At 40.3% G+C, this 16,033-nt stretch overlaps 1 protein-coding gene across 23 annotated transcripts in view; it reads right to left on the reverse strand.

Annotated features, from left to right (window-relative positions):
• ANK2 (ankyrin 2) overlaps positions 1 to 16,033 on the reverse strand; it is a 638,506-nt gene that overhangs the window by 145,520 nt on the left and 476,953 nt on the right. For 20 of the 23 annotated variants that reach the window (XM_075066172.1, XM_075066174.1, XM_075066188.1 and 17 more), the window contains 5 exons: positions 10,792 to 10,890; positions 7,048 to 7,245; positions 4,340 to 4,438; positions 4,079 to 4,177; positions 1,140 to 1,238 (listed from right to left, as the gene is read on the reverse strand). In XM_075066172.1, the coding sequence (XP_074922273.1) occupies positions 1,140 to 1,238; positions 4,079 to 4,177; positions 4,340 to 4,438; positions 7,048 to 7,245; positions 10,792 to 10,890 (594 nt within the window). The remainder of the gene's footprint in view (positions 1 to 1,139; positions 1,239 to 4,078; positions 4,178 to 4,339; positions 4,439 to 7,047; positions 7,246 to 10,791; positions 10,891 to 16,033) is intronic. The other 3 variants (XM_075066175.1, XM_075066191.1, XM_075066187.1) reach the window with 1 other exon arrangement.

Below are 16,033 nucleotides of genomic sequence, written 5' to 3' on the forward strand. Positions count from 1 at the left end.
AAATAATGAAGCCTGCATACTTTTGGTCAAGGGAGAGGAGATAATGGTTTACAAAGACAAGGTCGTAATTCATGCCAGCTTTAATTAACTGTTCAATGTAACTCTACAAGGGGGAGCGGGAGGGGGAAGACAGAGAAAGAAGTGTGTGAGAAAAGAATGCTGCAGCCGGACAGAAGAGGGAGGGGAAACGGGGGCTTGCTAGTCAGTGAGAAAAGTTCTCATGGATACAAAGGAACAGACTGCTTGTTTTAACTGGGCTGGATCTGAGGCGTACTAAGCCTCCCAGCTCCGCTTTGAGGTCCCAAATAAATTTGTGTTTTGCTTCTCCATCTCGGTGTGTTTATTGGCGCTAAGCACGCCGGGCACGGACTACCACTGTTGTTTGCCTCAGCAGTCTATCTGCATGCAACACCTTTACTAGGTAAACTGTAACTGAAAATAACATGCTGTGCTGCAGAATCCAATAATGGTGCAGAAATAGGTCATGAGGCGCCCTGAAATGATGTAGGATGCGTCTGTCCTGGAGCTGGAGGTGTAATACCCGTGCCAACATACCCGTGCTAACTCTGACTGAGCAGGAATGCTAAACATAGAAGTGTATGCACTGCAGTCAGAGTGGCAAGACAGACTAGCCGCCCTGAGTACATACCCGGGGTTTCAGATGGGATTGTACTTGGGGCAGCTAGCCTATCCTCACTCACATTGCTATGGCTACTCTGCTATCTTTCGTGCGCTAGCTTGATCAGAGTTAGAGCAGGTACGTCTACCCGAGCTGGAAATTACACCTTCAGCTCCAGTGCAGACATAGCCAAAGACCCCGTCTGTAACTGAACTGCCTCATGGCAGCAGGCTGTAAATCTACCGTACGCAGCTCTGGAATCTGCTACTGAGTTAGAACCTGGGCACTCCAATTCTAAGTGAGATCTGCTCTATTTAGAAGAAAGTAGTAATACAAGTTACATTTTACAGGACTGTATTAAGAACCGGTTAGAGTGAAGCCCACAAAAACCAGATAAATACACAACATGTGACTTTTTATTGTCTACTGAAGAAAAAAACATCCTTCCTTAGAAAACCCATTGTTTTTATTGTGCTTACAAGTAAAACAGAAGGTATGGACGCTGCAATGAAACACTTACCCTGGCTCGGGCATCAACAAGGGCACCATTCCTCAAGAGGCAGCGGACCACTTCCACCTGCCCAGCACGTGCCGCCATGTGTAGGGCAGTCTCCCCACGCTACAGAAAAGCAGAGATTTTAGAGCCCCAAGTCATGAGAAATAAGCAATTTGCAGCTCATGTAAATACTGATGATGTCGATAGAGTGAGGTTCATTTACACCAGCTGAGGGTCTGACCTTAATAACAAATTCAGAAGTGTGTGTATATACATGTCTTTGGGGTGGGGGAAGGGACTGCAGGCTGTATTTCACTTGGCACCCCAGTGGCCACAGACAATGGTAACTGCGTCATTGAGGGTCAGGGTGAAATCCTAGCCCCATTGTCGTCAATGGGAGTTTTGCCATCGACTTCAATGGAATCAAGAGTTGACACTCTGAGTCTTACAACATGTTAAATAAATCACAACCCACCAGTGGTGCCTGGGAATATTCACCAAACAATTATTTTAAATGGCAACCCGCATATTATTCCCTCCTGATCATAGGTATTCCCTGGTTTTCTACATAATGGTGCTTCTGCTTGTACTTCAAAATAGCCAAGGGATAAGAACATATTGAGCCTAGGATTCTCAAGGGATTGCTGAGCACCTGAGCTTCAAAATGGAAGGGGACATTTTTCCAGATGGTCTCTTCCTGTGCACTGTGTGGAGCAGACAGCATTAGAGGGCATTGAAAAGGCAATATATCAATCCCTGGATAGTGTTCTAAAAACTGTGGTCACTGGCACTGGGTGTGCAGTGAATGCTAGCTAGACCCTCTCAATCCTTTTATAGCCCACAGAATTTGAGATGGATACATGAATTTCAGGAAGTCCAAGTGTTTTAGAGTATAAAGAGCTGTGTAAAAAAGTGAATATGAAAAGCTCTGGATGTTCCTTTGCTTTCCCTATGTTTGCAAAGCAACATTAGAAATTAACAAATAATCTTTGCTGTTGGAGATGTTGGCTTAATCTTGCACTATACCATCTTCTTTATGGAGAGTACTGCAATTTATCCCAAGAGAGTCTCTATGTGGCTAGTCTAGGACATACCAGGCATTGGCATAGTGCAGCAATAGAGAGACTTGTGTCTTCTCTGTTATGACAGTGCAGCAGGATAAATCGCTGTCTAGCATTTTTCGTCCTACATACACGTGAACTCTTGCTGATGACAGAGTATCATTTGATTTGCCACCTACTTGTATAAAGAGAAGAGCCTCATCTTTTTACCATGGATGGACCATACCTACCAGTTGAAGGCTCTTATTGTTGACACTCTGTCAAATTAATCTGTAATTGCTATAGCACTGGCTTTCTCTCCTCTCATCTAGGAGCTGAGTCCGTGCAGCAAGCCCAGAAAAAGGACCAAGTTTTGTTGTTGTTTATTGAGATAGTTAAAAAGTAACCCAAATCCACTCACAGTGATGAGCTTATAATGTAATGAAACCCTCCTTGCTGGGAGTTAATTTATTTATATAAACTCTTCAGTTTATATAAATTTTGAAATCTACATACGGTCAACAGCTATGTTTAGTAAACAGACAATGGGTAAATTCTTGCAGTTCTAATGGGAGTTTTACCTAAAGATTTGATTCCAAGATTTGACCATATAAAAATCTTATCATTTGAAGGATGTACGGTTAAAAAACGTTTTCATTCTGTTTGTGAATAAGCCTTTCATTTAGCAAATTATCAGGTTTAGATTTCTATAAAGATCATTCTATACTTGCATTAGTGAAGCAATTTAACTTTTGAAAACAATTAGTGAGCTTTGCTAAGTAAAAGCGAAGACACCTGCCAAGCACAAACAATTGTAAAATGTTAAACTTTGTATCCAAACATTTAGTAATATCTGTTATCAGTTCTGATCCTTTTTTGACTTAGTTTCTTTCCCAAAATTTCTTGTTAGCATTTTTACAATTAATAAAGTAGTTAGATAAATATTGCTTCCATATAAAAAGTATAAAAGCAGTGACCATTTTTGTCATGAATAATTTGTCATATTAAACAAATAAAAAAAGAAATACAGTATAACATGCATACTTATTGGAACCCCCTCATAGACCTCAAAGATGGTCTATCCAGAGTACATGGATTACTAACTAATTTAGCTCAGAACCTCTATTTATCATTTTAAAATATCATTTTAAAAAATTCTGCTTTAAAAAATAGACACTCACAAGTAACTATCGTTTGAGTTTGTTATATTAAGAACTCAAACAATAAGAAACATATGTAATGTAACCCCCGGAGATGGGTCCCTGGTCTCATTTATTTTAGAATAGAGGGATGTTTGGTACACAAACACTTATTTCCATGGCAAGTCAGGTCCTGCATTTGGTGTTACCTCTCAAAGGTCGTATTTTAAGGACTTTAAAAATAAAAGCAATGTTCTCTAGAATTGTAAATCCATTACTTCTAAATGGGAAATACATCCATGGTCTGGTAAAGGAACAGCTTTAGTTTAAAACTTCTAGGTTTTAGTTTAAACTGCTAGGTTAAATTTTTTAAAACTTCCCTGCCAGTTTATATGGTGCTGCTCCATTGAAGTCAATGGAGCTGTGCCCATTGACCCCAGCAAAATGTTTATCTTTTTGGATTTAAACTGCAGTATTCAAAATTGAAACACAAAATCTTCCCTTCAGTGTGCTGCTGATACACCTGGTAAGGAAACTATTCAGAACCCCAGAGCTGCTGAGAAACACACTAAAACTATTGTACAACAAAAGGGTTAAAGTGCCTGTTTTATAGCCAACTTCCCCCTTTTATGGTTGTTTGAGAAATATATGAGGTTATTTTGCAGAGAAGTTCAGTCAGTAATAAATAATCATTAAAATGTGACCTTTGGTTGGGCTACATGGCAGTTCAGTTCCATGGTACATGAGCTGATGCAGTGATTATTCTAATCCAAGGCATACTCACAATGTTAGTGACATCTGGAGAGGATCCATTCTGCAGCAGGAGGAGGACTATATTCAAGTGGCCCATAAATGCAGCCACATGTATTGGTGTGAGGCCAGACTGTGAAACAAAGCAACAGCAGTTTTACTCCTCTGCACAGGGGCTGAGGGGCTTCTTCATTTAAATAAAACATGACTAAGAAGATACGGAGAGAGGGAGAAGAAGAAAAGGGAGAAGAAAAGGAATTTTTTTTTTTTTTTAGGAATTGAAACACTGTTCTACCTCTGTTATAGCCTGGATTGAAGCCCCATATTTCACCAGGAGTTCCATCACTTTGATGCGGTTTTTCTTGCAGGCAATGTGCAGTGGAGTAAAACCATTCTGTCCAAAAAACAATTCTGTTAGCTAAAAACATGCAGCTACAGTTCCCACACAGCTCCTGGCTGGCATACTGCAAGCAGTAGTGTTAGAATATTAGACGCCATTGTTCCTCAGTCATAGTAGGCTCTGAGATATAGGAAAAAAAACCCAAGTCATCTTAATGGGCTGCTATTTCCTTAATACACAACAGCCTCCAAGGCTCCTGCCCACATATTGGAGATAAACATATAAACTAACAAAACATGGATATTCTTCTTTTGCAAGTCAAGAATATACTAGAAAGCAAATATAAAACCATCCATTTGGGAATAGCTTACATATATTGTGGAGCCTGCCTCATGTGAAAAAAAATCATATCTTAAAAGATGATGGTGATAAAAATCAACAGATGCTTTCAAAATTATATACTGTCATTTAAAAAATAGGGGGCAGGATACTTAACTGCTCGCCTTTCTCCTAGATCACATCTCATTTTTCTAGTCTCCTTTAAAGAGACTCTCTGACCTATGTGTCTATATCTATGTATGTCTATATTTATGCAGTATATCTACTGTATATTTTATATGCAGGTGAATACATGCATTGACTAAGACGCAGCTTGTACTAAAGCTTTCTACTGAGCATAATCCTTACTATCATAAAGAAATCTATTTGCTTCCATGGAAATTCTCCTGGTAATAGGATCTAGGACCCTAGTCTAACAAAGCATTTATGCATGTGCTTGAGCACATCCCTATTTGACTTAAGCATATCCTTAACTTCATGTTTAAGTCCCTTTAAAGTCTATAGAGCGTAAGCATATGCCTAACATTAAGCAAATGCTTACGTTCTTTGCTGAGTAGTGATGGATGCTGAATTGGAACCTAGGCTGGACAACAAAGCCTTGAAAGATCAGGACCACAGTGTTTACTTTTTTAAGTGGACACTTGCTGAAAAATACAAATAGTTTTTTTTAATGCAAAACAAGAATGTGTTAGATAATCATTGGTTTTTCTAATGAAAAGGGTCAGAATTGCTAGTGCTCAACTAAAAGTATAGCTGGTTAATCAGTGAGCGAGAGGAGGAGAGCAGCTGCTAGAGTGACAGATTACTCCATGGCTAGTCTCTGTTAAAATAAATGTTACTTATAGATTGACATTAATATGTTTTAAAACACAATAATTAAAACAACTGAGAACATATGTAGGGCTTTATATCTTCAAAGCGCTGTACAAACATTAACTAATTAAGTACTTCAAGAATATCTATCTCAAAATGAATGATTCATAAAGCTTATTCCATCACTTTACTTGCTAGAGATACTATGTAGAATAGTAAATTAACTAGTCCAGGTAGCTTTAAATGTTAGCCTGGAATAGCTAGGTTCAGCTATAGCTCAACACAAGCTTTGTCCATGCTTCTAGCTGGCACTGCTCAGATGTCCTAGAGTTGCCCTCTAGTCTGTTTGTTGAAAAATTTGAGTTATAAAATGATGTCTCCCTGTTAAATATACACTTACAACTTGCCTACAACACCCCAATGGTTATCTCTGTCTTCATCAACATCATCAGTCTTGCAAACAGGCATCTCAAACTTAGAATTCTATAGTATGTCATTTAACCAGGCTCTGGTCAGTTGGTTTTCTCCTGTTCTTCTTAAAGGACAGGGGGGTTTTATAAAAGAAATCAATTATGATGACCAATGTTTATTGTGATGAATATTATGGAGGAACAACAGCCACTCCATAGTTAAGGTTGATAGTAGCTTCCCATTATAAGCCCAACAATTAACCCTCCCAACTTCCCCAAGAAGAAATCAATACCCTTGAAATTTCACATACTGTATCATATTGCTGGATACATTTTCTGGGAAGCTGTAGCGTTTCAGAACTTTCCATTGTTAATTTTATTGCATTTAGTTCATTTTACTTCATCTTATTGACCTTGCTGAGATCATAAAGTGTTCATGACAGGCTCTTTGTTAAGCCTTAAAGGCCTTAGAAATTCATAAAGTCAAATATGCTTTTTTTCCTTCCTGTTTAGGGGATGATGATCAGGTCCCTGAGCACAAGGAATTATTTATAATATAATATTTTTATTTATGCTTCAGAAAAATAAAAAGTTGGACATGCTATGATTAATTATATTTGGTAAATGGAAGTTGAATAAGTGTAAAAGACTACAGTTCTGCCATCTAGCAAAAATATTGGACAATTTATTTTAAAAAGTCTACTTTGGGATGTAGTATTATGTCCACACCAATCAGCCTTTTACAGTGGTAATAAATATGAACTGCACCACCATGCGGTAAAGTGTGAAAGGCCAAAATGGCAAATGCATTAAAACACTGGAACGTGGGATAGTGTTAGCTAGCAGTGACTGTGATTCCAAGAACGGTTGCATAGCCTCAGGAATTGATCATGCAAATACTTGCTAGTGAACATAGTGTTTACTATCATGAGTAGACCCATTGAAGTGGAACTCCTACATCCAACAGTAACTGTCGTTTACAACAGTAAGCACTACATCCTATTGACATATGACCAGTAAAAGGAGTAAGCACTATGCTCAGTAGCGTTTGCCATCTACAATCTGCAGCGCTGTTGCATTAGAGGGGTGAGGCAAGTTTACCAGGGCTCGAGCGTTGGGATTTGCTCTCTTGTCCAGCAGAAGCTTGGTGACACGATAATGGCCACAGTGTGCAGCAACATGGAGGGCTGTCAGGTAATCCAGCGTGACATCATCAACAGGAGCTTTGTGCTGCAGTAGATGTTTGACACATTCCACGTGGTCCCCCTGAGCAGCCATGTGAAGCGGAGAGAGTCCATTCTGTGCCAACAGAAAATACAAGTGTATCAAACTTCCAGTAAAAATAACTTATGATTATATACTGCCATTTATTCAGAAGAATCCCAATGTGCTTTATGAAACGTATAGGAATAACTTCATCCAGCACTGAAATGCAGCCACCTGTGGGATGAAACACTAACAGTTCACAGCAACATCACAGACAGTTGTAAAAGGGAGTGGAAAAGAATGTCATAAACCCATCGCAAATGTGTGGAAAATGTAGGCAGGCAGAATGCAGTTATCCAAACATGGAAATTAGCTATAGTGCATTGTCTTGAGAAAAGTCTCATGGTATCTTTAATGTCAGGACTGTGCTTCCCTAGGCTATGACAAACCTATGCTAGGCAATAGGGTCTGTATTCATTCGGAAGGAAAAGCACCTACTTAGTCACCAACACACGTACTGTAGAACGTGTTATTTTTCCTCAAGGTCTCCAACAACAAATACTGGCCAACCCTGACCCTTTTGAGTTTGAGACCAGATACTCCCACGCTGGGCTGTGAGAAGATGTCATGGACCCTGTGTTACCACTGTCAACAAGGAATTATACAATACAGTTGTAATCATATTTATGTTCCTAGTTAAAAGAAATGCATAAAGTACACTATTATTCAGAATAGTAAGGAACTCAATTACAAACCTTCTATAGGCCTTTTAGGAATTAAACACAAATGAGTCATGCTTTCCTGCATAGTTTACAGAAAAAAGGCTAGTTCAGTATTATTAATAAACCCTGCCATAACATTGTAAATGGTACTGTACGCAACAAGTTACCATACACACAAACGACATGTGGGCTGATTTTCAGAGGTGCTGACCACCCACAATTCCCACTAAAGTCAATACAGCTGAATGTGCCTCGAACCTCTGGAAACCAGGGCAAATGGTACTTACAAAAGAGTTTACAAACGTTGGGCTGATCCTGAGAACACTTACTAGCAAGCGTAGTGCTCACTACCAGGAAAAATCCTGCTACATTTGCTAGTGTTTACTGAATCAGGCTCTAGTATCTGAATATGGTAATGCTTTGATATGCTTAGTTTTTAGGAAATGATTATCAAGTGGTTTGGATGAAAGCTCCAGCCTGATCAGCTGCTGGGGATTTTGACCTGTCTCTTGACAAATGTACACAATGGGGTCTCAGCAGAGCTTCACTGCTGTACCACTCTCAGCATTATATATGTCATTTTAAAATAAGAGAAAATGTTATAAAATATTGAAGTTCGTGGGAAGGAATTGAAACAAAGTGACTTATTTCTATTTTTCATTCATCTGTCTGTCTCCAATCTGGAACAGCTCCAATGGGGCCCGGTGACTAGAAGGGAAGCTATCTTTAACACAGGTTTCATTTTACAGGTCAGGTATGATTTGGCAGTGGGGAAGAAGAGAATGTCTCAGTTCAGATGGTTCAAAGTAACTATTTAATTAAAATATAATTGAAAGGCTACAAAATATCTTCTTGAATTGGTTGCTTCTTTGCCCTCTACTTTTCCTGAAGAGAGTCCCAATCCCTGTCAGTACCAAAAGGGTGAAGGGAATTGTGTATTGATGATGGGAGAATGGAGCCCTCTGATCATCACTGAAGTATTTAACATGTAGGATCCATTCACTGTACAGATCTTTCATGCCACACCTGTGGCTATGCTTCAGACCAATAGGCTGAGTGATCTGTAGAAGACCCTGGATCAGCTCCTGCCAATGGGGTGGGGGGCTCCTGCCAATCATAATGGGGGGCCCTGACTCAGTGGAACATATATGTTCAAAATTTGGGATTCCAGCAATCAAAGTGTGGACTTCTTTTGTACCACAGACATTGGCTCCATTGGGGGCCCCCTGCTCCTCAGTGCAAGAGAGATTTTGGGAGAGGTGCAGTGGAGTCACAAAGACACTTATTATTTAATATTGATGCATATTTACTATTTCATTAGCACTGCATGTATCCCCAGCCATTCTTTCTAGCACCAGCCAAAGGAACAGGGCCGGCTCCAGGTACCAGCGCACCAAACAGGTGCTTGGGGTGGCCAAGGGAAAGGGGCGGCACGTCCAGCTCTTCGGTGGCAATTTGGTGGTGGGTCCCTCAGTCCCTCGCAGAGGGAAGGACCTGCTGCCGAAGAATAAAGCAGCAGCGGTAAAGCTGCCGCCGAGGGTGCCGCAGATTGCAGCTTTTTTTTTTCCTCCACCACTTGGGGCAGCAAAAATGCTGGAGCCGGCCCTGGAAAGGAACCAGTGCAGCCACAAGGATTCCTTTGCACACTCCCTCCCAGCTTCTATATAGACACCCGTTATATAACCTGCCCACATGGGATGCTCACAGGGATACAAAGTTACACAGTGCCAATATGTCCATGGCACAGCCTACAGACTGAGAGCAATGAAAGACGTAAGCTATTTTTAATGTAAAATAGCCAAGACTCCTATCGATTTAAAACAGATCACAAGACTAATATCTTCAAACTTAGGTGTCTACAATTAGTCTCCTAAATCCACATGTAGGCACCTAAAAGAAGTGACCTGCTTTTCAAAGGTGGTGATTAGAGCTGGTCAAAATTTTTCTAACAGTAATTGAATATTAATTGTACTAGTAACTAGTATAAGTTACTAATTCAATTAGTGTTCAATTACTGTTAGTATTAGTTAGTAATTAACTGAACTGCAACTTAGGAACATTAATGGTAATTAATTTTAATACTTTAATTTTAGACAACTCTTTGGTGAGGAGACTCTGTTTAGCTCTATGTCAGCAAAGTGCTTAGCATATTTAGGATGCAATCTATTATCACCATATCAATCTCTTAAGAACACAAAGACAAAGTGACATTCTCCATTTCTATTCAGATACTTCACATCATTTAATAAGTATGGTTGTCCAGCATCTGTTTTCATCTGCCTTTGATGCAGTATGTAGGATGAGAAATGTATCCGCTGATTGGCAGAGAGAATTTGATTAAAGGGAAAAACAAAGAAAGCTTTTATATTAAATGGCTTTACCTTAATTACACAATTTTTTTTTTAAAATGGTGGTTATATATTTATTTATTAATGGGAATATTCTGGAATTGTTTAGTCTTCTAAAGAAAGTGAGAACAGCTACATTGGATATAACAAAAGTAGATAAAAGATCAGAAAATATAGAGGGAATGATCTTACACTGACCAAAGAGATGGGATACATAACCCATCTTTCCCATCTCTAACTTCTATGATTCCATGAAACCATGTTAGTTAATTCCTGTTGTATGCGATGAGAACAGGCCACTTGCCCTGAAAAAGTACTGTCTATATCACACATGTAACCTGTCTCCTAAGAGAAAATGGAGTGATTCTGTTCATGGATGCCAATTCTCCTTATGTGGAAGGTTCAAGTCTATTTTCAAGAGAAAATCCTTACTTTTGGATTACTCTATCCAAAATATTTATTCCGTCTAAAGCATTTCCCTATATTCCTCCTCACTCTTCCAGCGTACCTAGTAATTGCTTCGAAGGGTTGTCACTGATATTAATTTGTTCTGTGAATGAAATACTCACTTTGGTCCTTGCAAGCAGTGGAGCACCCCGTTCCAGGAGGAGCTCTACAACCTGGTCATGCCCACTTCGTGCAGCACAGTGGAGTGGAGTCAGTCCATCCTTTAAGCAAAAGGAAAGTGTTAAGCATATATCCAGACTGCCCATCTTACTGCTCTCCATGGAACAAACATTCAGAAATCTAGCTAACAAGTTTCTGATACTGACTGAGTGCTGAGCACCTCCAAATCTTGCAAACCTCCAGCAAAAGCTGTCCCTTTTATTAATATCTAGATGAAACTGACTTAGTAGAATTAAGCTTTACCTCCAGCTCACCCTTGCATCAGTGAAGCACATTCTGAGGTTACACTTTGAGAATGGTGGAGAGGAAACACATTATGTGTGCAAACCCTTTATCAAAGAAGAGATTGCATGCATGCATCTCGTTCCCTCCCTCACTCTCCTCATGGCTTTGAAATTGTGCTTCCTCTCTCTGAATACTGTGTGATGGCCAAAGGATACTCAACGAATCAACCACAGTGCTTCAACTGCTTTTGATACTGAGATGAAATAGTAAATGTCCATGCCAGGAAATTATGCCAGAAAATTTCTAACAAGTAGGAGCAGAGGAAACACTTTGAGTGGAGGAGAGAAACCAACAGAGAAAAGACTTCCTTTCAAGGCTCAATGACAAACAAGATCTAATAATCTTTTGCTAAACTTGCTGTGACAGCACTGTCTCTGAAATTTTCTCTCCATTGCAGAAGACCTTCCTGTCCCAAAACATGTGCTCACGCTGCTCAGTCACTGAACAAAGCAGTTAGAGAAAGACGGGTCAATGAAACACTTAGAAAGGAAAGTGCATTCTAGATAATGCTGTTACTGTCTGGTCCTTCCCTTAGAGCGAAAGAGATACCAAATGCAAGGGGGGAATGATAAAAAAAGAATAAAATATCAATGCTGAATGACAGAAAAAAGAAAATCACATAAGATATAAAAAGAAACCCAAATATAGAGAATTTTAACCTTAACAAACTGCAATGCTGTATTATCATACATGCACTCAGATGAGTACTCAATGCCTGTTCAGTATAGTTGTGTAACTGAGATGTTTTCTTTGAACTTAAAGTAATAGAAGACACCATTGTGACACCAATTGACTTGTTTGATATATTTACTTCTGAGGGAACTCTCTGCCAAAACATCAAAAATTCTTCACACAATATTTTAAAATTCTGCAAATTTTATTTGTCAAATAAATGTGGCTCCAGCATGGAAGCCCATTGGCTGCACTGAGGTTGGAGAGTATCCTGATGCCCAAACCTCCCCCAATACAGGGACTTGGCAGTGAGGCTGCACCCGACCCTGGTGTAAGGACCGGGCCTGCCCCAGAAACACCCTGGGGCCCTGCCCTGCCCTGCCCTGCCCTCTGTGCCAAGCACAACAGGTTTGGGTGGGCAGGCTCAGCCAAGTGTAGAGGTGTGGAGTTAGAGGTTTCTGTGCGGGACAATCTGGGTGTGGGTGGCTCAGTGGGAGATCTGGATGCACAGGGGCTTGTTGGGGGGTTCCAGGTGCAGGGGCAATGGGACTCTCCATGAGATGCAGTTGAAGGTGGTTGGAGCTCAGCAGAGGGGGTATAGGTGGGGGAGACGGGGATCAGCAGGGAGATTCGATGTGAGGGGTCCAGGTGGTGGGGGAGGGGGCTTGATGGGCTAGTATTCCAGGTACAGCTGGCTAGGGCTCAGTGGGGTGGGGGTTTGGGTGTGGGGAACTCATTGAGAGGGTCTAGGTGTGGGGGGTAGGGCTTGTCAGTGTGAGGGTTCAATGGGCTTGCTTAATGGGGGTGCCCCAGCTGGTGCTGAGGGAACATCGCGTGCCAGGCTCCCACTTCCCCAGCCCCTTTTCTTCCCCATCCCATCCCATCCCCCTCCTCCCCTCCCACATTCTTCTACCACCCCCCTTCCTTCTCCACTGCCTCTTTTCCCCACTCTCCCTTCCCTCATTTCCCCCATAACCTCTTACATAGCCCCACTGTGGGCAGGCACTCTTGCACAGAAAACTGGAAGGCTCCCAGTACACAGAAGGGGAACACGACTGGCACTACGACCCAAGAGATAGTGTTCAACTGCAGAGTCGGTGGAGCTGAGATGCAGCCTCCTTCAGCTGGGCAGCTCTGTGCTTGCAGAATTGGGGGGGCAATGGCACGTAACCCTATGTGCCCTTCATGCCTCCCCTCTGTTAGGGGGCAATCCCCCTAAAACTGTACCCATCCTCATCCCCCACCTGTACCCCCACACAGCTTCCTTTTGCTTCCCTGCCATTTTCTGCAGGAAAATACAGGAATTCTGTGGAGGAAGGGCATTTTCTGTGGGCATGCAGCCCCGCAGAATTCCCCCAGGAGTAAATGGATGGTAAACCATTGCACCTTATTATTCCAGTTATAACCTGATGGGGGCAGTGGTGGATTCTGGAATATACTTTAAAATTATTTTGTTTCTCCCAGCCCTCAATTTTAAATATCACAGAAGACAGAACAGCTTTTTTGAAAGAGTGACTTGTAGAGTTTAGCTGGAGTCAGGAGCTGAAATCTTGCTCTAATACTTAGCTGCTAGCTTCCCGAGATTTTTCCAGATACCATGAAGTGCTAAGTATGCCTCAACTCCCACCAGTTAAGGTACTGATCCTGCACCATTAAAGCCAATGGAAGCTTTGCCATTAATTTCAATAGGTGCAGGATCAATTCTTTAAATGTATTTTGTGGGTGCTCAGCATCTCACAAAATTGTATCCTTACATAGGAATGCAGCATAACTGGGTTAGCTGGGTTTTTATTGCTCTGAAATTCTAGTGTATCCTAAATCAATTTTGCAGCTGCATATACTGATATATCCTTATCTCAGCGCCACGGGGATTCACACATCTAACTCCCATTAGCAGTACTGAAGTGAAAATAAATCCCTGAGGGATTTAGGAGAAAGGTGTTTATTTGTTATTGCTCTCCCAGGTCTGTCTTTTTGTGCTCTTAATCAGAATGGGTGGTTGCTTGCTTACTGTCTTCGATATTATTCTAGTTTGAAAAATAGCAAAACAAAGGTAATGATTGGTGTGACGCCTTCAAGAAAACAAGACAAATCCCCAGAGTGAACAAATGGAGAGCAACTCAAACCAAAGAGATGAATAATTTGTAGATATGCTCACACAATGGTGCTCAATTCCATAGCTAAATTTTAGTGAAAAGAAAAATAGGAACTAATCTGAGCATTAAAAAAAAAGTGTCTTTTATCCAGGATCTGACCCCATGGGAAAAATATTACAAAGAAAAGCTTTGTATCTCTAGCCTATCCTGTTCTGTTTCTGATACTGCTCTCATTACTGTAGTATTTGAGTGCCTCCCGTATGCATTAAGCAATGTAACTAGAATCCATCCTTTGTTGCTTTTTCCTCAATTCTTTCTTCCTCTCGCAGAGCGAAAACTGCATGTGGATTTTTTAAATTGATATTTTATTATTTAAAAAAAGAACTATATTTTTTATTTATGTTTTGTTCAAAAGTGAGGAGAACTGAACTGGGAAAAGCACATTGCACTAGAGGAACTACTACATAGTGCAATTAGGACAAACCAACACAACCACAGTGCAATTGAACTGTCTTGCTTATTTCAGGAACTTCTAACCAAGAAGAAGATTGTAATTAAAATAGACACAATAGTCTATAACATAAAAATATGCTCTAGAACCATGTAGCAAGTTACAGTGGTTCTGAACACTCTAAAACAGGGGCAGGCAACCTATGGCATGTGTGCCAAAGGCAGCACATGAGCTGATTTTCAGTGGCACTCACACTGCCCGGGTCCTGGACACTGGTGCGAGGGGTTCTGCATTTTAATTTAATTTTAAATGAAGCTTTTTAAACATTTTAGAAACATTATTTACTTTACATACAACAATAGTTTAGTTATATACTATAGACTTATAGAAAGAGACCTTCTAAAAATATTAACATGTATTACTGGCATGCGAAACCTTAAATTCGAGTGAATAAATGAAGACTTGACACACCACTTCTGAAAGGCTGCCAACCTCTGCTCTAAAATGTACTGTGGGAGTTTACCTGTTATATCTTTCTTAATCATTCTACCACTATATAGTGTACCTGGTACATTGGGAAAATACAGGCAGGTGCTGCCCCAAAGACTAAGCATGTAATGTTGACACACCGTGTCTTGGCTGAAACATCATGGCTTTCAAACAAAGCCAGCGGGTACTCCAGCAGCACAAAAGCTTCCATAAAACGGTTAACAGAAGTGAAGAAATACAATGCCTCTGTCTCTATTAAAGGATCCATACTCATCTCATCACCCAGTAATGTATGTTATGATGAATTTAAGGTCTATTGTATATATTGTTCTCATGAAAGTAACTGAGTAACATACATAAATGTTTCAACATCCATGAGCTATTTGTTCTATCAGTCCCATATTCTATCTGTGGACCTTTTGTAACCAAGTGAAAAGGACAGTTCACTTTCAGAAATGACATCAAGATCGATCACATCAGTATAAAAGCTACAAAAATTCAGAACTTCTCCATTCCCTTTTAATTGGCTGTCTAAACTGAAAATGAACTTCAGAGAGCACCTGCCCCCTCTCGCTGATATTGCTGCCCATTCTTTAACCTGTAAATGAATTATGAATCATTTGCATTAGCTTTTCACTGCAGGCTCACTATGACAAATTATTCTGTCATACCATAGTTATTAAAATACTCTACTACAATCCAACAGCAAGACTGGAAATAAGAAATTGTCACTACAAAGCATTCAAGTAGGGAATTGGGGAGGGGAGGCAAAGGATCATTTTGTTAAAAGAGGTAGAGCACATTTATATATGAAGTGTTGATGATATTATGTGAACATTATAGGTCAAATTATCACAGGAGTCTTCTAAACTGCACCTGCAAAACTCTCATTAGCACCTTGGTGAAGTCATCTTTGCATGTTGCATATGGCAGGCACTTACATTCAATGTCAATGTTTTGCCTGAAACAAAAGGTTTGAATATGGAAATTTGGCAAAATTTAGAAGATCCCTTTGAAAATTCAGGTCTGTGACTTGAAGGGCACAATCTTGTTAGGTGTTGAATGCCTTCAGCTTCTAAGATCTCAGCATTTTAGGAGACACTCAACATCTTGCCAATAATACTCCAAATGAGACAGAAGCAGGAAGGATAGATGAACTCCTCCTAACAGAAAGATCAGGATCTCACACAA

The sequence above is a fragment of the Chelonoidis abingdonii genome, chromosome 5, assembly GCF_003597395.2.
Source record: "Chelonoidis abingdonii isolate Lonesome George chromosome 5, CheloAbing_2.0, whole genome shotgun sequence".
Lineage (NCBI taxonomy): Eukaryota > Metazoa > Chordata > Testudines > Testudinidae > Chelonoidis > Chelonoidis abingdonii.